Source organism: Lissotriton vulgaris, chromosome 1_1, assembly GCF_964263255.1.
Source record: "Lissotriton vulgaris chromosome 1_1, aLisVul1.2, whole genome shotgun sequence".
Classification (NCBI taxonomy): domain Eukaryota; kingdom Metazoa; phylum Chordata; class Amphibia; order Caudata; family Salamandridae; genus Lissotriton; species Lissotriton vulgaris.
Window position 1 is genome coordinate 902,192,479 of NC_141685.1, and position 22,014 is coordinate 902,214,492.

Consider the following 22,014-nt stretch of genomic DNA (forward strand, 5'->3'; position numbering starts at 1 on the left):
TCTTGAGGTATTTAGAGACTTCTACGAATGTTTGTATACTTCCCAATCGTCTTATGATAAATTTAAATGTCTGGAGCTCCTTAGCTCTCTTTCGTTGACCACAACATCTGATGCTGAAAGGACGCATTTCAATAAGCCATTAGAAACAGAAGAGACTGTTAAAGCGATTAAGGCCATACACACTGGCAAAGCGCTAGGTCTGGATGCCTTCCCTATTTTATTTTTATAAAACATTTATGTATTCAATCATAAAACATCTTAAAAACATCTTTGATCAATATACCTTGTCGGGCAAAGGCTCATGGATAGCCACCAAGGCTACCAAAGTGGTCATACCTAAGGAGGGCAAGGATCATTCTAATCCCAAAAAATTCCCACCCATTTAACTTTTAAAAAGCAAACATCCTTCTCTGCACCCAATTTTGTACCCCATTACCTTACCTTTTAACCCTCTACTATTTTCCTCCTCACCTATCTCTCCACCCATTTCACAGGATAAAGTCACCGAACCCTCCACTATTCAGCCTCAAAGGTTTTCTCTTCAACCTCCCACACGGAACCTGGATGCTCTCTATGCTAATACTTCCCCTTCAATGGATAATATAACTGAACTCAAGCGGTTGTCTATCTCCCAATGCAGTCTTTGTGAGGGTAAGGGGCCCCACCCATTATCTTATTCTGGGCTGGTACTTGTTTTTGATAGCCTCCATGTGTTTGAGGAGAAATTGGTTGACCTTAAGCAGGATCTCCTTTCTGTAAAGAATAACCTGCAGACCCTCCTACACTGCTCATTGAAGATTGAGAAGTTGTGCAAACTCTATCCCTCCTTTGGGCCTGATCTACCTACTCTTCCAGCAAGTATTAAACATTGCGGAGAAGAAAGGTCTTTTCTCACTAACCCTCTCAGCTCACACTAGCCCTTTCGGCCTCTTCCTAATCACCAGTCCAGACCCCTTAGGTTCTTGCCTCAGATGTCGGTTGATAATACGCTCGCACTGTTGCCGTCATACAATGGCTCTTCGGACTCTCCAAACAACATACCAACTAGGCCTGGGCGGTAAATTCTATTTGGCTTGCGGAATTTGGATAATTTTGCGTTCTGCGGAGAACGTGGTATTGCCAAAAATTCTGCGATCCGGGTCTTCACAGAATTTTTGCCTTGTTCGGGCTTTCAAAATGCGTCTTTGCGAGATATTTTGCCCGAGCATACAAACAGCGTTCATGAACTGAAAAAAAGCATTGCGAACGGGCGGAACAAGCAATTCTGCGTGTTCGCGGAATTCTGCGTGCTTGCGGAGATTTGTTAACGTTTCGCGGAGCTTTGCGTAGCGTGACTACGCAAATTCCGCCCAACCCCTAAAACCAACTATCTACTCTGACCCTGGTAGAGAACCTATTGTTAACATTAGATCCGTGAATAAGGATAATCTACTTCAGATCACCATGTCTCACCTAGTAGAGGCAACTACTAACTCTCATATCAAATCGATGATTTTCAACGGCAGATCAGCAGTGAAACATGCAGCGGATATCTCTGAACTCATCATCTCACAAGAAATGGACCTCCTGATCCTTATTGAAACTTGCCTCAATGACTCCTCCTCCCAGTGCTTGACATCTTAATTCCTCCTGATTATGACATAATCAGATGCGATAGACCTGTTAGATAGGGGGTGGTGGGGGGGGGGGGGGGGGTAAGAGGGCATTGCCTGCATCGCTCCAGCCTCATGTTGAAACAGATTCAAAAAATGCTTGGATGTCCTCCTGTGAGCGCCTAGTCACCATGATCTGGAAAAATGGCAAGATTGGATGTGTGTTTCACACAATATATCATCCTCCTGGGGATAACCTGCGCTTGCTCTTGCGCTTGCTCTATCCTTCACCCTAACCATATATTCCTTGTTGACTTCAACCTTCAGTTGAATGACACAAATGATCCCTTAGTTTGCTCCTTTAAGGCTTTCCTCTCTGATCTCAACTTCATCCAGGCCTGCAATGGACCCACCCACAACAAAGGCACTACCCTTGACCTTATCATAGCTAGAGACAACACCATTCAACTTGATGACATTGTACCCTGTGATTGGTCGGATCATCACCAAATCTCTTTTCACATCTTCGAAAAGGTCTTGCTCAGACATGGTCAACTGCCTAAAACCAAACAGCTGGTTCTCAATCTGAGAGACATCAACATCAATAATCCAACTAACATGAGCAAGAATCTTCTTGAACCTCTCCCTAACATGACCAATGTGGCGCGAGCTAACGGATCATTACATCAACTCTTTGACAAGTATTCTTGACTCTGTTGCATCGAAGCAACTCAAAAGAATTCCGATCAAACAATTCAAACCCTGGTTCAATGGTTCCCTTAATGAGGAACGTTGCAAACTTAGGCTTTCTGAGAGACGATGGAAAAATTCTCCCTCCACTGCTAGTCACAACCAGTTAAGGAGGTTGAGGTGTGCTCAGAACAAACATATTCGCAGTACTAAAACAGATACTTTATATTTGATAGTAACCGGAGAGACGGCTCCTCCAGATGCAGCCTTATATCTCCTCACTATGGCAGAAGCTTTCTGGTGAAGAATAGTTTTACTTTTTTCCATCTGGGGGCCCTAAATTTGGGTATCACTTAGTCTCACACCGCACTTTTTCAAGGGGGGGCCCCCTTACAGTCACAATGCCTCTACATTTTTTGAGGAGGGTAATCGTCATAACTTTAGATTTGGACAAGTTTAGTTCTAATCCTCTTTCCCAACAAAATGTGTTCAATTCAGATAGCTGGCCCATTGGTGTGCAGGTGGTTAGCAGAGTGTTGTTGCAAACATTAATAGTGGGGTTGGTATTCCTGCCAGTCTAGGGGCATCATGTTTGCATTCCTTCACTTTCTTCACTGCACCATTGATGTATAAGCTGTACAATGTTGGGGCGAGGACGCACCCTTGTCTGACCCCTTTCAAAATCTCTATCCTGTTGGTCATGTCCCCTATGGTGTTCCATCTCACCCTCGCATATGTGTTTTCATGAAGTGCTTTAATATTCTTAATAGATCTAAGGGGATGCCATACCCATCTAATATCTCCCATAGCGTTTCTCTTTGGACCAGGTCAAATGCCACTCTCAAGTCGGTGAAAACGACATATAGATGGTCAGGCATAAAGGTGATGTGTTTCCAAGCTATCACCTTGAAGCAGAGGATCTGGTACAATGTTCTGATCTTTGATCCAAAGCCTGCATGGGACTCTTCGAGGATGTTATTATTCTGTATCCACTCATTTTGTCACCTTTATTAACTTTAGTGTATGATGACTTAAAATCCTTTACAAAAGCAGAGCAGATAAATACAAGTTAAAAATAGCGGTGAAGTTAAAATAAATAAAAACTGAATGAAGGTTTAAGATGCAAGAAAGCAATCACAATCACTAGAGAATTAATTACTTTGTGCGAGAAGAGGTACATTTAAAATTAAAGTAGATGTTTGGTATAACATGCAAAGGGTGTGCAAAGATACATAACCAAGGAGGGCTCAGTCTATTAAATATCCTATAAGTAGTAGAAGTCAATGTAAACAGAAATCATATAAGGAGGGTAATCATTAGCAAGAGCAGATACAGGTGTTCCATGATCTTAAGTTATTTTAATGTCAGTTCTCGGGCTGATCGAAAAGACGTTCCAGCAGCCCCATAGAACTTCCCAATTTGTACAACCTCCATTGGGACTATGGTGGTATATATATGCTTTAAGGCCTCCTTGCATGTTGTTACGCCGTGTTGAATAAACATGGGGGCATATTATCAAGGGGGTTTATCTCCGCTTTTTTGGCTTTAAAATCCAAGAAAGCGGAGATAAAATTATCTCCCTATTACCTAGCTGTCACTAACACCAGTTGGCGACAGCTAGTAGGAGATAGCGACCATCTTGGGCCCCACTTTGCATGTCAGTGATATTTAGCACTAATGACATGTAAAGTGGGCGTGCCAAGATGTTAGCGATTGAAAACAGTCGCTAACATCGCTATCTCCTATTACCAACTTTTGGAGATAAAAGCTAACACCTGCCCTGAGCAGTTCTTAGCCATGTTATCCAATGGGAGGTGGATAACATGGCTAAGAGCATTAGCTCGGTAATGCATGAATATCGCTGACTTTTCAGCGATATTGATGCATTGCGGCGATTTTTATCGCATTTGGGATAAACCTTGGTAATTCTTCCAAGGTTTATTTACGGTAAAAATCACCGCAGCTCTGCGGTAAATTTTTGTCTCTAACCAAGCAATAGCGATAGCGATAATTATCGCTATTGCTTGGTAATATGCCCCATGGTTCTTAAGTACAATCGCCTTGGAGACTGCAGAGCTGGGCAACAGCAAATTACATGCTCCACAGATTCTGTATGGTATTAGCACAAACAGCATCCAGACCAACTTAACAACCAATTTTTCCAGTGAGCTCTGTAATCTTGAATTGGCAAAGTTAAGAGCCTCATCATCATGACATTTAGCAAAGCATGTCTTCCCAGACCTGCTTTTAGGTAGGGCTGGCATGCAGTTGTTTCATGTGAGTTAATGAGTCCCTCTGCACCCTGAACAGGTCTGATCCTTTCAATGTCTTGTTGCCTCGAGGGGGTCTTGCCACACGTTTTTAGCAGATTCTTTAGACTAAGCTTTTTTATTGATATATCTGTTAAGAGATCAGCTGGTAATCCCAATGTTTTTGTTGACCATCAAGAAATACCTCGCCCAGTGACTGCTATTTTCTGTGAAAACCACCTGTAGCGCTGACCTGATTGTGCCCGGACATGCATTAATCATGTTGTAGTGGAATTTGACGATATCTTTTTTGCATTCGATGTCCATTGCTGTGATGTTAAACTCTAGTTGGGTCAATGAATGCCTAGTTGAGTATTGGAACTTGAAAACCTTTCTGTAGGCCATTATACGTAAGCCCTCCAGTTTTTTGGTCAGCAAGTCAGGGAAGGCAAGGTGGCCATAGCTGAGTGTATTCTCTCATTTAGTTTGTAAAGGAACTGTTCACAGAAGATTTTTTGCGAGTTATCTAGTAGGTTTATAGGTCTATAATTTGAGGGTTTAGTTCTCTCGCCTTTTTTATAGATGGGTATGATAACGGCACTTGCCATGACGGTGGGATCATATTGCTTTTTATAATGTTATTAGATAAAGCATTCAGATAGGGGGATCAGATATCTGGTTCAGAAAGGAAAAGGTCACCCGGAATGCAATCCATTCCTGGAGCCTTGCCCTTTTCCATTTGTTTTTATAGCTTTGTATGTTTCAGATAGGGTGATTATAAGGGTGGAGTGAACAACTCAAATAGGAGGTCAGATGGTCTCAATTAATGATGATGGACCTCTACTAGGGGGGGAACTCTCTAGGATGTTGTTTCACTGCGCGCAGTCATATAGACCACTGAAGTGGCTGACACCAGTGTCAGGCGTTATCACTGAATCTAAAGAGTTAGAATTAAGAGGATTAACTGCTATTAGCTTCAAGAAGATTTTGGGGTCATCCTTCTCTAAGGTCTCAGTGATTAATATCCATTGATCCTCTTCACATTCTCTTCTGGCTTTAAGTAAGATGGTTTTATAGTCACACCTGGTCTTTACAATTTCTAGCCCGGAACCCTTTTTGATAGCCCTCAGCAGGTGGGTCTTTCCTAGTCGGCATGCTTTATTGTAACATGATGGCATTTTTCTTTTAAGAAACTCCTCTCTTCTATTCCCACAAGAAGCACAGTCTTAGTGTGTTCATGAGTTCACTGTGTAAGGTGACACAGTTGGTCTTATGGACAATAGTTAGATCGATCTGGGGAAATTTAGACACAAACAGATTGTATATAAGTGTCATTTTATTTTTATATGCCAACAGTTCTTCCCACTTAACCCTTCTAAAATTATTTGAAGTTAAGTGGTTTGAAATTAATGAAGTGGTGGCAACCCTTTCCAGTTTTACATGGCTAAAACTGGTCATAGAGAAAGATGCACTTAGTGTCTGGTGATCGCTATCCTATCTAGGGATAACTTACATATCATACAGATCTGACCATAGGACATTGTCCACTAATGTAAAATCATTTCTTGATGTACTAAGACCTCTTTTGAAGGTTGAACAGGTTGGTCAATCAGATTTTGTGTTACCATTTACAATTCTTTGGCCATGATCGGTGAAAAGCTCAGCAATTTGAGCGCCCACTTTTGACATTTTTGTTATTCTCTTATATTCTCGTAAGGCAATGTTTTCGGGTGTCTACACCCAACAGATAGAGGGATGCAGGTATTGATGTCAACCGCTATGATTTTTAAGGATTTCTGGGCAAACTGTCCCAGGAGGCCATCTAACCTGCTGACTGTAGGGGATTGCATGTTAGAAGATATTGACCTGATGTATATGTTTACTAAGTTATATGTCTGGGGCCTAATGGGGTAATAATATTAATTTGCAGGACAAGTAGGTCTTTAGAGTTAGTAGGGATCATTTTAACCACGGGGAACAAGTCCAGCCTTAGCTATATTAGGAGGCCACCTGATGGTCGCCTAACCGGAGAGGGGACTGCGCTTTTGCTAAAGGCGATGAAACCTGGGCAAAGTATTGGTTCAATAACCCATGGTTCTTGGAGTAGTATGATATGATGAGAATCAATAAACATTCCCCACTCGGGACACGGGAGTTTGGACTTGATTCCCGCTACATTACAGGATAGTTGTTTCAGGCAATCACCCTCTGTTGACCCTTATCTTAAGTGCAATTTATAGAGCGCGCTGACGCCAAAGGCTTCCTGGCGCTTTAAGACAGAGTGAGTGAGGGAGAAAGCGTGAGTGGCCAAGGGGAGGGAAGAGGTGGGTTTTAAGCGATTTTCTGAAGTTCAGGAGAGAAGGGGTGGATTTGATGGAGAGAGGGAGGAGATTCCAAAGCCCGGGGGCCAGGTGGAAGAAGCGGCGACCACCAAATTTCTTGGTTTTAGCTTTGGGGGTGACTAGTAGATGACGGTGGGCTGATCGGAGGTTACGCGTTGGGCGATGGGGAGTAATTAAAGATTTGAGAAACGCGGGGCCGGAACAGTGGAGGGCTTTGAATGTGAGGCAGGCCACCTTGAAAGCTGCCCTTTGGCCTATTGGGAGCCAGTGCAGTCTGTGAAGTAGAGGTTTGGCCGATTGCCATCTGGGAGTTTTGTGAATGAGGCGGGCCGCTTGGTTCTGAACTACCTGAAGGCGATGTAGCAGGGATTGTGGGAGACCGTAGTAGAGGGAGTTGGAGAAGTCCAGACGGGAAAGTACGAGTGAGATGACAACTTGGGTAAGTGCGGCGTGCGGACGTAGGTGGCGAACTTTGCGAATCTTCTGGAGCTGGTACATACAAGATGAAATTACCGCACCCACTTGGGCTTTGAGGGACAGTTCGGTGTCGATAATCACTCCCAGACTCTTCACTGATTTAACCGGGACTGGGGGGGGGCAAGCTCCGAGGGCCAGAACTGCGGGCCCCAGTGAGCATGGCTAAGTCCAGGAAGGAGGAGCTCGGTTTTCCCGGGGTTTAGCTTCAGTTGGTTCTGGTTCATCCAATGTTGGATGTGGATCATGACTGCGTGAAATGTATTGATGGCATGAGGTGAATTGAGCGGGAGGACAATCTGTAAATCGTCGGCGTAGTTGTAGACAATGATGTCCCATTTCTGAAGAGAGTGGATCAAGGGCCGGAGGTATAGGTTGAACAGGAGCGGTGAGAGGGAGGAGCCCTGGGGGACTCTGCAGGTCGTGGGAGTTTTTGTTGCGGTGTAGGGGCCCAGGCGGACAGCCTGTGTTCTTCCAGTCAGGAAGGACTCGACCCACTTAAGAGCGGTACCCTGGATGCCTGCCTGTCCGACACGGTGGAGAAGGATGTTATGGTCCACCGTGTCGAACGCAGCTGAAAGATCCAGGAGTACGAGGGCTTGGGGAGACCCCGCATCCGCGTTGCTCCTGAGTGTGTCCAGGACTGCCAAAATGACGGCCTCAGTAGAGTGGGCAGGTCTGAAGCCGGCTTGATTGAGCTCAAGGTGACAAGAGGATTCGATAAAATTTGACAGACATCGGGTGACGTGGGCCTCCATTAATTTTGAGAAGTAGGGAAGGAGTGAGATAGGGCGATAATTCGATGGCTCCACGGGGTCTGCACCAGGTTTTTGAGGAGGGGCACAAGGATGGCCTCCTTGAGAGAGCTAGGGACGATGCCACTGCTGAGTGAACCATTCAGCAGGGGTAGAATACAGTCAGGTAGATTGAGGCAGATACTCCGCAAGACAGATGGCGGACAACTGTCATTAGGGGAGCCAGATTTCACGCGAGTGGCGAGTTCCGCTAATGAGATAGGGTTCAGGGTGGGAAAGGTAGAGAGGGTTAATGGATTGTCAGAGGAAGTGTCCGATGGGTATGGCTGGGGTAGGGGTGGTATAGAGATTTTGATTTTTGTAATATTTTCCACAAAAAAGAGGTTGAGGGTGTCGCATGCCTCTTGAGTAGGGGTCTGGGCTGGGAGGGTTCTGTCGTCAGTGGTAAGTTCATTCATGACTTTGAACACCTCCTTTGATTTGTTGACCGCTGACGAGATCCTGTTGGAAAAGTGTTCCATTTTGGCTCGGGTAATGGCAGTTTTGTATTCATGTAAGACTGCCTGGCTGAGTTGGAATAATCGCGTCTCCAGATGCGTTCCAGCAGGCGCGTTTTTAATTTGTGTTGCTTGAGGTCATCAGAGAACCACCTGTGGGAGTTGTGATTCCTAGTGCGGGGGAATTTGATCAGGGGGGCAAAGAGGTCGCTGGCCGACTTCAGCCAGAATCCGATGTCGTGTTCTATTCCTTCGATGTTATCAGAGGGATTGAAGACTGGACGAGTGTCGGCCAGGGTTGTGAGGAAGCCCTGGGAGTCATATGTACTCCATTTTCGTGAGGAGCCACCAGCCATCAGAGGAGGAAGAGTCCGGCCGACGACAGTGATGGAGGTGTCTACTAAGTAGTGGTCTGACCAGACACAGGGAGATATAGCTGGCTGGGACAAAGCCAGATTGCAGGTCCAGATCTGGTCCAGGATGCGGCCCTTAGTATGGGTGGGTCGGGTGACCTGTTGGTTGAGGTTCAGACTGTTAAGGGTCTCAAAGAGCTCTATAGCATGGGGACCGGCGTTGGTGTCATTGAACCAATAGTTTAGGTCACCGAAGAGGGCGAAACTGGAGTGCTGCGTTAGTAGATTGGACAATTGTTCGCTCAAGGTGGTAGAGAAGGATGGCATAGGATATGGAGGCCGGTATAAGAGGAGGAAGGTAAGGACACCGGTGCCAGTTTCCATGCTAATAAGTAAGTTATCCACCTCAGGAAGTGGGAGGGAATAAGAGGAGATAGAGTTCAGGCGCTTAGATATGAAGGCTGCCACCCCACCCCCGGGCCGGTCACCGGGCGATCGGCATGGAGAATGTAATGGTCAGGGGGGAGGGCCGCCAAGATATCTGGGAGGGACTCTGACGTTAACCATGTTTCCGTAAGCAAGAGTATGTCGGGGTTGTTATCAGACAACAGGATGAAAATATCCTCATAGTGCTTTACTAGAGAGCGGGTGTTCAAATATGACACCCTGATGGAAGTAGTGTTTCTGGGCGGGTTGACGGAAGGTGTGCGTCCGCATGGAGGGTGTAAAGCGGAGCGTGTAAGGCCGGCTGTGTGTATACGGCAGTTGGTATTAGGAGACAGGGGGGGGGGCAAGATGCTGTAGCTCTCTGAGAGATTGAGACGAGTATGAGATGAAATGGCCAGCGTGGCGTGCCCTAGGGCCCGGCCTGGCGCGGACGGGCGCAGACGGGCTTACCTTTGGCACGCCTTCGGTGCGCAGATGGCGCGCCCGCTGCGCTTGTCCGCTGTGCGTCCGAAAGATGCACATAATTTATAGGTGTGGAGGGGGCGGCGTCAGGGGGCATGGCCTCAGAAAGGGGCGTGGCCTCCTTCCTCACCGAGATGGCGACAGGGAGAGATTGGTTGTTCTGGGGGCCGCGGCAGCGCTAAATCCACTGCGCGAGAACAAACAGGTACAGGTAAGTGCCAAGTGCAACAGAGTAAAGTGACAGTCAATACAAGAGTAAAATTTTTTACAATTGGGTAAAAATGCTCTCGGCTTCCCCCTCAAGAGCTCAAGTCTATCTTAATGCGCGGCGCTTGTAATCAGCGCTATTTGTAGGGCGGCGGCGGGGGCGTGGCCTCAATAAGGGGCGTGGCCTCCGTCCTCGCCGAGATGGCGGCAGGGAGAGATTGGTTGTTCTGGGGGCCGCGGCAGCGCTAAATCCACTGTGCGAGAACAAACAGGTACAGGTAAGTGCCAAGTGCAACAGAGTAAAGTGACAGTCAACACAAGAGTAAAAAATTTTAAGAATGGGTAAAAACGCTGGTCCCCTATGCACTGCAATGCTATCTATATCCACATCTATATGAAAGTAGGTCCATCCAGCTACTGTGAAACAAGATGTTGGGGTTGTAATACGCGATTTGGGGCTGCCAATAGTGAGTCAATCAATGTCTGAGGTATTTGAGGGGCTGGGAGGATCTCCAGGGTTAGACTTCTCTGCACAAGAGGGCTGGTTTTGTTGACTTTTGACAGATGCATCAAATGTATAACAGGGTGGATTCATTTTTAGGGTTATTTGAAGATCAGTATTTGGTCTAAAGCACAATTCTAGTGCAATTAGGCCCTCTGCTAGGACCATGTCCCTGAAAGCCACTCTAGATTACCTGCTGTATACCGTTTGTCATTGATTATATCCTCCCTTATTATCGATTGGCATCCCCTTTTGTAACAGATCCATTGAATCACTTTATTCACTAAACCCTCATATGTTTCAGTGTGGGACGTCTGAAGCTTGGGAACATTGATCATATAAAGATCAAAGCGTTGGCTTGTCACCTGTATGGAGTTTTTTTGTAAAAGAACTATTAGATTTATGATTCAAACCTTATTTAGCCGGTTTAGCGGATTTTCCCTGTAAGATATCACTCAAGGGAGCACAATCAAGTTTGGGTGCAATGCCAACAGGCAGGATTATGTTTCTGTGAATGGACAAGTTTTTATAATGCTCAGCATGTGGATTATATGTCCCACTAGTAGGTCTTTTAATAGGCCCATTTTGTGCAGTGCGCTTGGTGTCACTGCTTCCTCATGGTCATGTCGATCCCTGGGCCAGAGTGTGTCCAGTTTTCCAACTAACAAATTTGCCATCCTTTCCATATTCTCCGTTAAGGATTTAACTTCATCCCTGAGAGTGATCAATTGGTCATCCAAACCCGAAATATTCAGGGGGCGCATACGTCGCGATTGTGTCCTCCCCCTAGATGGATGTAGGGGGTCGTTTCCTGTGTTCGCCTGGTTGTCCAGTGGAGAGTATTTGTTTGAACAGTCCACATTGATGACAAAGTGGTCTTGGTTGTTACTTGCAGAGTCTGCCGGCTGGAGGGAGGAATGATCCTGTTGCACATCACACAAGCTTTGGCTGTTGGCGGTAGTAGCTAAGGGTGGCTTGACGGAATCCCAAAGTAAGATGCTATACTTCAAGAATTTTTAGGGCTGTTCTCCGTTGCACCCTTTTCCTTCTATTGCGGTTTTGGCCAATTGATCTTGGTTTGGGAGCTAGGAGAACCTCAACCTACTCTACTAGCTGGTCAATTTTGCTTAGGGTACAATTTTCTTAAGTGTGCAGCAGGATTTTCCTTGTGCTGCCTGGGCCCGCGCTTTTGTTGGCTGCCTTCCAATGGGTAAGATGATAATAATATCCATTTGTTCGAGGGAAAGGTGAGAGGGAGCTACCATAGATATTCCTGATAGAGTCCAAAAAGTCAAGTTATGCAGTGCTTACAGTTTGATGTTGACCCCGAGTAAAACCAAGTGGGGTGGGCCCGCCCTGCCTCCTCCTGCCGCTGACGGGCGCAGATGAGTCTGCCCTTGGCCTGGGCTTTGCCGGCATGCCCGCACGCATCCTGTGCTGCGGGAGGCCCGGCCCTCTTTATGCGCCTCTGGGCACAAACAAGCTTATTGGCGGCTAACGGGCCACAAAAATGCCAGGGATTGGAGTCCCTCGTGCCAGTGCAGCTGAACGATCTCCCGAGCTGCGGGAGGCCCTGTCCCTCTTTATGCACCTCCCGGCATGGACAAGCAAGCTGTGTTGGTGACTCACGGGTCGCAAAGAATGCTGGGAATTTGAGTCCCCCGGTGCCATTGCAGCTGAATGCTATAATGATAACATTCCAGTGCACATTGCTGATCCTCAACTGTACTGTGAAATGCAAGCGCTTTACTATATGTATGACCAATCTCAAGCATACTCCCTACTCTGGTATAATCTGATGTCTGTTCTGTCTTTTTGGCCGGTGTAAAGTGCTTAAAAGTCACATCAGATATAGCAAGCACTATATACATGCATTTACAGTCAATCCCTCCTGGCCTACACTAAAACTAATAAAATGACACTCAGTAGTCAGGCAGATGATTGTAGTTCATACAGACTACAGATTATCTCCTTATGATACGGACACCTTTACACTCGTATAAGACAAAACTGCTATGGACATGTCCATCACACAGTACACTATTAGTTCAGAGCAGTAAATCACCAATTAATAACTGAACAGAAATGGAATAAATGAAGAGATGTGCTATATGCCTCTGGCTAACAGATAACCTAAATTTAGTCCACCATTGGAGGACCGATTCCATACAAGATACTTTCTAAAACCTCTTCTTGGCATCACACAATGGCAACCAGATATTGTATGATATTAACAAAGTCTATCCCAGCAGATGTCTCTACCATGTCTTTCTGCAACCTATGCAAGCTCAGACCAAACATTTTAATCACATTACCTCAGAATGGACATCCTAGTGCTGTGTTGATCATAAGAAAAGCCACGAAGGGGATGGCAGGGCTGTTCCACACTGCCAGCTTACTTCTTGATCCATCATACTGCTTGCACTGCATTCCATAACACAATAACTGCACCTTGGTGCTCAACACATACAACATGGAACACTTTCTATATTGGTGAAAACCAATGGCAGCACACTTCAAATACACAATATACACAGTCTAGCATGTTACGAATGTAGGCAAGTATTTTAGAACTCCAAGTAGAGGCAGCAGGTGCTATATAAATGTTGCTATACTACACAATGCAATGTCTTCCCTGCTCTGCTTTGCTCTGAGGTAATGGAATATTAAGGTGTCACTGTAAGGCTAAGTTGGCAGTTAGAGTGGCCTAAACAGAGAGGATGCTGCTCCTGGTGCAGCATTCACAATGTGACTTCGAACCCTACTTTCTAAAATACACGTACAACTAGTTTATCTGTGTGAACTGGCTACCTGAATGGTGCCTACTAAAAGAGTATTGTACATTTTAACACTTAACCGCAGTCACACAACATATTGCACCTAGGGAGTCCAAATAGGAAATTGCTTTGTCACATTCTCAAAATGTGTATCTATTTCCAAGATGGCAGGACAACATTTTCAGTGTGGATGTCTTACGTTCTAATCTGATTGGTTTAGGGTGGCGTGTTGTGTTAATAGTAGATGGGTTCTGAATTACAATGTTAATAGATCTGTGCGTGAGGAGAGCATTGATTGACCAGACCTGTTTGCTGAAGATGAAGATTTATTTGCCTGTGTTGCAGAGAATATTATATGTGGTGACAAGGTTCTTGTGCGGTGGGCAAGTTTTCTTCACCATTCTAGAGGGCTGGCATTGTAAATTCGGCCATCTGGATATCAGTAATTCAGTCGAGAGGGGAAATGAGAAGTGGACAGCGGGATTTCCATTGTGGGCATCACTTCTATTTTCCCCATCACTATCAAGCCTTTTCTTTTATTTACCGCAGGTCAACGGTAGAGCGGGCCATTTCAAGTACTGCAGATGATGGCTGCTTTTTATGTTCAAATATGTGAGAAGAGTTTTAGGTCATGCATTTAACCATGCCTGCTTAACAAGTACATGCCGCCATTTTTTCAGATTCTCCTCAGGATCAGTTACCATGTAGATGAGCCAAAATTCTAAACGGGAGAGGATTTATTAAAGCAACAGTGAGACATTTGAATACTCACTATTTGTGATTCTACTTTTTAAATCTATTCTCTCCCCAGATTTACTGTTCTTGACATCTGATACTTCATCACACAGTTGCTGATTATACTGTGTTCTTCCAGACCAACATTTGGACTTGACTCTTGGAGGCTAGAGGTGGGGAGACATTTTAAGCAGAGCGAAAACAAGGTATACTTCTTTACAATTTGGGCATAGAAGGGAGACATATTTACAAAAGGTTGGAAGAAATTTCAGTTGGTCATGATGATGGAGAACCTGGTGGTGTTTATGAAATATCCCTCAGAATGTCTGAATTTCATTTTGGGGCTCATATTACTGTTGAGATGGAGAGATGTGTTTTTTCACACCAGAAAGGGAAAACAGAGAAGGTGTCAAACTATATAGCTGCACTGAGGAATTTAATAGGAACTTCTGAGTTTGGTGACATTTCTGATTCATTAATAAGGGATCAATTATTTCTTTGTACTAACAAGAGTGTCAGAAAACGTCAGAAAAGTACTCATTTCAGAGCGTTGAATACCATTATAGAAAGGACTGAACATGCTTCAGGTAAACTTAAAGAAATAAAAAGTGGTGACATATTGGTGGATAAAGTAGCGAGGGTGAAGGATACCATGTGTGAAACCAGCCAAAGTTCAAAGAAACAAAGTGAAGAAGCACTGAAAGAGCTAAATTCCAAATTTTAATGTCATCATTGCAGAAGTGCAACTCATGGCTCGAACAGTCCAAACTGCTTTGCAAAATCTTCTTTGTGTAATAAATGTGGCAAGAAAGGTCATTATGCCAGGGTGTGTAAAGGGCAGGAAGAGAAAGATATTTTTCTACTGACACTGATCAACAGGTCAAAGACTTATGACAATTTTACGAGTTGTAGACACTTCTATGAGTGAAGAAGATGTATGCCTAATGCAAGGCGATTATTGGGGGCAAGGGTGTGACTGTGTTGGATGATTCTGGTTGACCCTATACTCTAATTGGTGACAAGAACTGGGACCCTATAATTGAAATGGACATAACTAAATTGTGTGAACGTTTTCCACCCTTTTATAGTCCATGAAAACAATCTTTATGGGAACGAATTCCACCAAATCCACAGACACTCCTTCATACCCAAAAGGTTTGTCTGTGGATTTGGTGGTATTTGCTCCCATTGTTTTCATGGACTATAAAATGGTGGAAAACGTTCATGTTCCTTAGAGAGGGGTCAGTTTGTTGGGTTAACTAATTCAACATGATCTTGGCATAGTTTTAAATTTGAATTCACCAGATCAAGCAATGATGATTGCTCATGCCAGTGAAGATTGTGATGTGATTGGACATTTACCAGAGGTCTCTACAGTTAAATTGGGTTTGCTTAGTGGTTTTAAGCACATGATTATTCTTAAAAAGAATGTGAAACCAGTGGTGCACAAAGTATGTAAAGTACCAAACTTAATGATGGAGCCTTTGAGACAGAGCTAGGGAGACTTAAAGAGTTGGGAGTTGTTGTAGAGAATCAGTCTTAAGAATGGCATGCCCCTGTAGTTTTGGCACACAAAAATGGTTGCAGACATATCTACCTGTGTTTGAATATTCGAGACTTGAACAAGAATATTTGGGTAGATAGGCAAGTGTTGCCTAATACTGCAGAGGAGTTATCACTGCTTGGTGCAGCTCAATTATTCAGTTGATAAGATGTATCCTCTGGTTACCACCAGGTGATTCTAACTGAAAGGTCAAAACATCTGACTTAATTTGTTACCCCTCTAGGAGCTTTCCAGTCGCTGGGAGCTTTCCAGTTGCTGTGCGTTTTCAGAGTGTGATGAGGAAGGTGTTGATGGGTGCAAAAAAAGGTTCTATTTTTTCAAGGTGCTATATTGTTTTATTGTTACAGTAGAGCTGAACATGAAGACACTTTGACAGAAGTGATGTTGCTGTGGTCTGACAGTTAAGAGAGAAAAATGGAAAATTAGTGTGGGCACAGTAACTTATTAAGCCATACAATATCTGGCGAGAGAATAAATCTTGAGTCAGATTTGATTAAGTCCATTAATGATGCACAATTTCCAAAAGACAAAAATCAACTGAGGTCCTTTCTAGGGTTAACAGAATATTATTCTAAATTCACAAGAAGGAATGTTGCCACTTTAGTGCATCATGGGAGGCAATTTTAATATTTGTTTGGTCTGCAGAATGTTCTACTGCATTGGATTCCGTGAAGAAACAGTTAAGTGAAATGTCAACTTTGGGGCATTTTGATGTTGCCAGGAGGACTATTCTTGTGACTGATGCAAGTTTGGTTGGTCTAGTTGCAGTTTCGGCCCAGATAGTGGATGGAGAAGGGAAGGTAATAGTCTTTGCTTCTGGGACTCTTAGCGGAGCTTAAGTTCATTATATAGTAATAGAGTGGAATCTCTACCTTGCTAATGGGCAATGACACATTTAAAGTTTTTTCTCTGTGGAATGCCTTTTATTGTGAAAAATTAGCATAAACCATTGGTAAATTTATTTTCAACCAAAGATGAAGTGAGCCTTGATGAGGATCAGTAGATGGATCGAAGGTCACAGTGAATTCAATGTATGTAAAGGGCTCAAAGAACAAAGCATCAGACTGTCTTTCTAGGTTACCTGTTGAAGCCAAAGATGATGAGTAAAGTCACACAAGAAGACACACTTTATAGTGGAATTTTCAATGGTTGGCCTTATGAAAATAATCTCAGTGGGGCTGAAAACTATTTTTGGGTAGTCAAGGATGAATTATGTCTACTGGATGGAGAGTTGTACCGGGGTGACAGTAGGGTTCCACCTGGGATTGTAATAGAGAAACTGGTGTGTTGGGCACATGAAGGGCAGCTGGGAAGGAACTTGACCAAGGCAATTGTAAAGAAGGAGCAGATTGTTTTAGAGGAGAATAAATATTTATTCTCATTGGACTTGTATGTGTCTAGTTTTGGAGACATTACAAATTGGTGGCAAGTATCCATGTATTCCTGAAAGAGGCAGTAAGAGCGCAAGCAAAGACTGCATATATTTTATTGGATTAACTTTCAGGCTTAAAGGGTAATACCAAAAGGTAGCAAATATAAGTGCAGCTTGCTTGTTTCTGGGTTTCTTTCTTATCTGCCTCTTTCTCAAGTGCATCTGTTGTGTCTCGAATGTTATACTGTTGTTCTTGCGCATGTCAACCGTAAATCAAACCGAGAATACAGAACATCTCGAATAGTGGCCATTTGAGGTCAGGCGTGAAGTACTGTGATCTTGTCAAAATCTCAGCAGTCAGCTTCGAATCAAGCAACTGCCATTGGTTTACATGGAGGAAGCCGTTTTTCAGGCAACCAGTGAAAAAAAGTAAAAAACATGTAAATATTTGTCCAAAATGTCAAATACATAAAATAAGAATGAAACAACAAGTACAGATGGTGACCAAGTTTATGGACATGATGAAGAAAGCATTTCAAGTATAATCTTTTGAAGACCTTGAACGTCTGATATATCAGATCAGCAAACTATTACACAAAGTAGGGAAAATGGAGAAGAAGGTTTGGGCACTTCCTAAAGGCAACATGTAAGAAATATACAGATGAACATATGAAAGATGTGTTGCTTAATCTAGTAGGTGATGATGTCGAAGGTATAATTATAATGTTTCCAGAAAATGAAAGAAACACATAAAGCGGATCTCCCAAAATGTGTAAATGATAGATTTGATCGCCAAAGAATTTTAGATTTTGAAAGATGTAATTTTAACATGACACGTCAAAGGAAAGAATAGTGAATTGATGAATATGTGCCGAGATTAAGAAAATTTGTGATGAGTTGTGAATTTGAGAAATTTGACCATGAGGAAGCAATCAGATTGAGAATAATTCAAGGCTCTAACTCACTGGAATTTAAGAAGAAGTTGAAAGCACATTGTTTACACCACAATTAATAAAATATGCTACAAACATGGAACAAGTAAGAATATAAACTATGGAACAAGCCTGCCATATGTCTAAAAAAGCAACATTGTAGAAAATTTTGAATTTCAACTCTAAGAAATAAAAAGAAAAGTAGGTTTGAAAAGATGGAAACATATTATTAATGAAACAAAGTTTCAATGGTGAGACAAAAAATGCTTTAGGATTCAAAAATATACAAAGTGAGCTACTCACATATTCTTTTAAGGGGTAATAGGTGGAGCATCTCACTAAGTTTACAAAGTTGTGTCATTGATTTAGGCCATGAGAGTCATGGAGGCATGTCAGCAACATATACATTTTTAAGAGAAAGAAATTTGGTTTCCAAGATTAGATAGCTACATTGAAGACATGGTAAATACTTGTAATTTGTGTCAATATACTCTGAAAGAGTAGAACACTGAGTTACTGCACATCTATATCACTGGATGCAGTGTGGTCCAATATAGCATCAGACCTTTATGGACCTTTGGATTCTGGACATTATTTGTTCGTAATAATTATTGAGTATTCCCATTTTCCAATTGTGAAATTAGCGTCAACTTTAGCATCAGTAGTGCTTCCTGTCCTGGATGAAATGTTTTCTTCTTGGGGAATATCAGATATGTTTAAGTTAGATAATGGACCACATTTCACTGGAAACAAAATTGAGAAAATTCATAAATTATATGGGACTAACACACTAGGAAAATAACACCAATGTGGCCACAAGGAGTGACATGGTGGAAGGATTGATGGCCACTATAAAAATGCTATACAAAGAGTGAAATTGTCTCGGATTTCTATAAACTTTCTAAATGGTTCTAGAGATAATGTACCTCTGAATTAATGTTTGGACAATCTCAACAAATTCGATTTACCACATCTTCAAAAGCTTCACCAAAGGAATATGATGAAAAATTGAACAGAGACAATGATGATAAGGAGAAAACAAAATATATTATGTAGGTGAGAGGAAAATATTCAAGAATATCGATTCGGAGTATTGGTGTTGGTTAAACAACAGCAAATAGGAAAATCACAATGTAGGTTTCACTTGTCTCCAGTGAGAGTAATAGGAGAACATGGATCAGCAGTTACAGCACAAGATGATAACAGAATTGTAATAAGAAAGAAACATTTTTAAGAAGTATCAAACAGCTGAATAGAACAATTGGGGAAGAGATGTAATCCCTGAAGTGATCGAGAAAATCTGGTGGATTAATTTGGAAGTGCAGGAGGACTTTAACGAAAAAGGATCAACTAATTGAGCATTGGTAAATTGATTGTAACATGTGCTTGTTATTTATTTACTTCATTTTTCCTTTCCTTTTCTTTTCTTTCTTCTTTACTTCTAACAGTTCTTCAAGAAAAGGAGGGGAGAGGTGTAATAATGAGATATTAGAGAAGTTTAGAATGTAGACTGCTAATCTAGAATGTTAATATTGAAAAAGGCTAGTGGCAGTTCAGTTGCCACTGGGAAGCTGTAAGGATGAAGCAGAGTGTTTTAGAAGAGAATAAATATTTTCTATCATTGGACTTATATTTGTATATTTTCATAGACATTGTAGCAAGGTTGAGAGAACAGAATTGGTGGCCAAGTATGGACAGGTTGGTGGAGAGTGTGGTTGTAGATTGTTAACTTGTACTCAGGCACATCAGAGTAGGACTGAAAGGCAAGCGCCACTTTCACCTGTACAAGTACCTTATGTGCCGTGGCACAAGTTGGGAATGGACATTGTAAGGCCTTTTAATTTTTTGAGGTCATGTGAGAATTGAGATTTATTTTTAGTGGTCAACACTATGAAGTGGGTCACATTGACGTGTCTCAGCATGAACACTTACAGGACTGTGATTGGATTTTTAATACAGGAAATTTCTAGGGAAATGATTCTTAAAATCATTGTGACAGACAATGGTCATCAATTCAGCTTCCGAGAGAACTGTGGGTTTTTGGATGGATTAGTCACAGTTCATCAGCACATCATGCTCTAGCATCCTCAAGCCAATGGCATGGCAGACATTCTGAACACTATGGTAAATATATGTGTTTAAAGAGCATTAAGTTGTAGATGTTCTCCTACTGTTATGGTGAGGGCAACTTTGTGGGCACATAGAACCACTTCTCACACAGTGGCAATAATTTCACCTCTTGAGAATTTGAGAGGTTGGAAGGCAGGGACGACGCTGGCTCCTACTTGGTTATTTTAGGGCAATAGTAACAAGGTAGGAAAAGGTGTAAAAATGTGAAGGTCTGCCAGGTGGTAGGTAAGAAGCATTTTGATCAATTGCATGGAGCTATGCATCTGAAATGAAATGTGGGTAAGATGGTGTACATCAAGTCACCCTGGTTCGTGAAAAAAGGTTCTGCCAATGTCATGGGTCTTTTTATAATTCCTGAGGTGAAGAAGAATGTGGAGGTGCTGGAGTAAGGTGTCATGTGGAGCATGCCATGTTTGGAGAGAGCGGGAAAAGTGCAAAAAACATTGTTGTAAATGCCAATGTGCAAAATACCAAACACGATGTTATTGATGATTCATTTGAGATGTCAATGATCAAGAGAAAAAGTGGGAAGGGACAGAGAAGATTTGGTTTTAAGAGTCTGAGTATAAACCAGAATGGTTAAAATATTTTGACTAATATTTTACTTTGCGATATAACATTGTGCAGCAGAAAGTTTACGTTGTTTTATGTGAGTTTAAATTATTTATAAGTAGTTTGTGCTACTCTATTTTTTCAATTAGTTATTTGTGTTGAAGGTTGGTTGGAAAGGTTGTGTTATGTTCTTATCTGATTGGTTGAGGGTTGTGCTAAGTGATAATAGTTGATTGGTTCTGAATTAGGAGAGCATCGACTACCCAGTTCTGATTGCTGCAACAAATGTTAAACTATTTAGCTTCAAATAAAGAAGATTTACTTATTGTGTTCCCATGCTGGACTTTGTACTAGAGAACAAAACTGGGGGGCAGATTTACAAGAAAGTGCTGCAGCGCTGCAACACAAGCCCTTTGGCTGCGCTACGCTGCGTCACTTTCAAAGCACAGGAATGCGATATATTTAAAATAATATTTTGCATTCCTGTGCTCTCCTCTGCACTGGCGCACAACCAGCTGCCATGCGCCTGCGCAGGCACCCTTGCACCATAGTGCAAGGATGCCTGCATCATGGGGAGATTGTTTTTGTGCAGGAAGGGGCACCTTCCTGCACAAAAACAATTACTACAGGTATTTTTCTCTGTCAATGTGTGCTGTGGAATGCAGCACGCATTGAAAGAGGAAACAAACGAGGAGAAATTAAAAGATTTCTCCTCGTAGCGCCTTGCTACGCCACCCATAGGGTGGTGTAGCATTCTGACGCATTTCCAGGTTTACGATTTCTCATAAATCTGGAAATGTGTCTGGTTCCATGGGTGTTGCGTGGGAACACCCACAGCAACACCCATGGAACGCCCCTTTCACGCAAAGTGTTGCATGTCAAGGGGCCGTTTTTACAAGGACAGGAAAAGTCACACAGGGTGGCGTTACCTGTCCTTGTAATTATGGAGCAGTAAAATGTTCCAGCGGTACGACAAAAAAAGCACTGGTGGCGCAGGGGGCTTGTAAAGCTGCCCCTGGATGCTTTTAATTTGTAATTATAAATAGAGATTTCGAACCAATCGTAGAAAAACCATTAAATTGGGTGAGATTTAGGCTGCCTGTGACATAAAAAGAACCGTTTAATCTGCTGTGCTACCCATGTGGTGCGACAAACATTCACTGGCCTGTGCGTTGCGCGGGGAAAACTCCGCCATCATAATGCTCACCTGAGGAAAAAACATTCACGTTGACAGAGATTGATGCTCCCACCAGGTTTGTATTGTTTTCAAATGAATCAATCAGTTGTTTCATTGTCACTGTCGCAGATCCCTTCCCTTCGTCAATCTGAAATCAGGCATCAAGAGAGAAAGAACGAGAGAGTTACGAACGAGAGATAGTGAG

At 42.9% G+C, this 22,014-nt stretch overlaps 1 protein-coding gene across 3 annotated transcripts in view; it reads right to left on the reverse strand.

Moving 5' to 3' along the window:
* LOC147748145 (complement C3-like) overlaps positions 1–22,014 on the reverse strand; it is a 1,551,795-nt gene that overhangs the window by 1,322,542 nt on the left and 207,239 nt on the right. For all 3 annotated transcript variants that reach the window (XM_086959014.1, XM_086959019.1, XM_086959009.1), the window contains exon 9: positions 21,840–21,957. In XM_086959014.1, the coding sequence (XP_086815140.1) occupies positions 21,840–21,957 (118 nt within the window). The remainder of the gene's footprint in view (positions 1–21,839; positions 21,958–22,014) is intronic.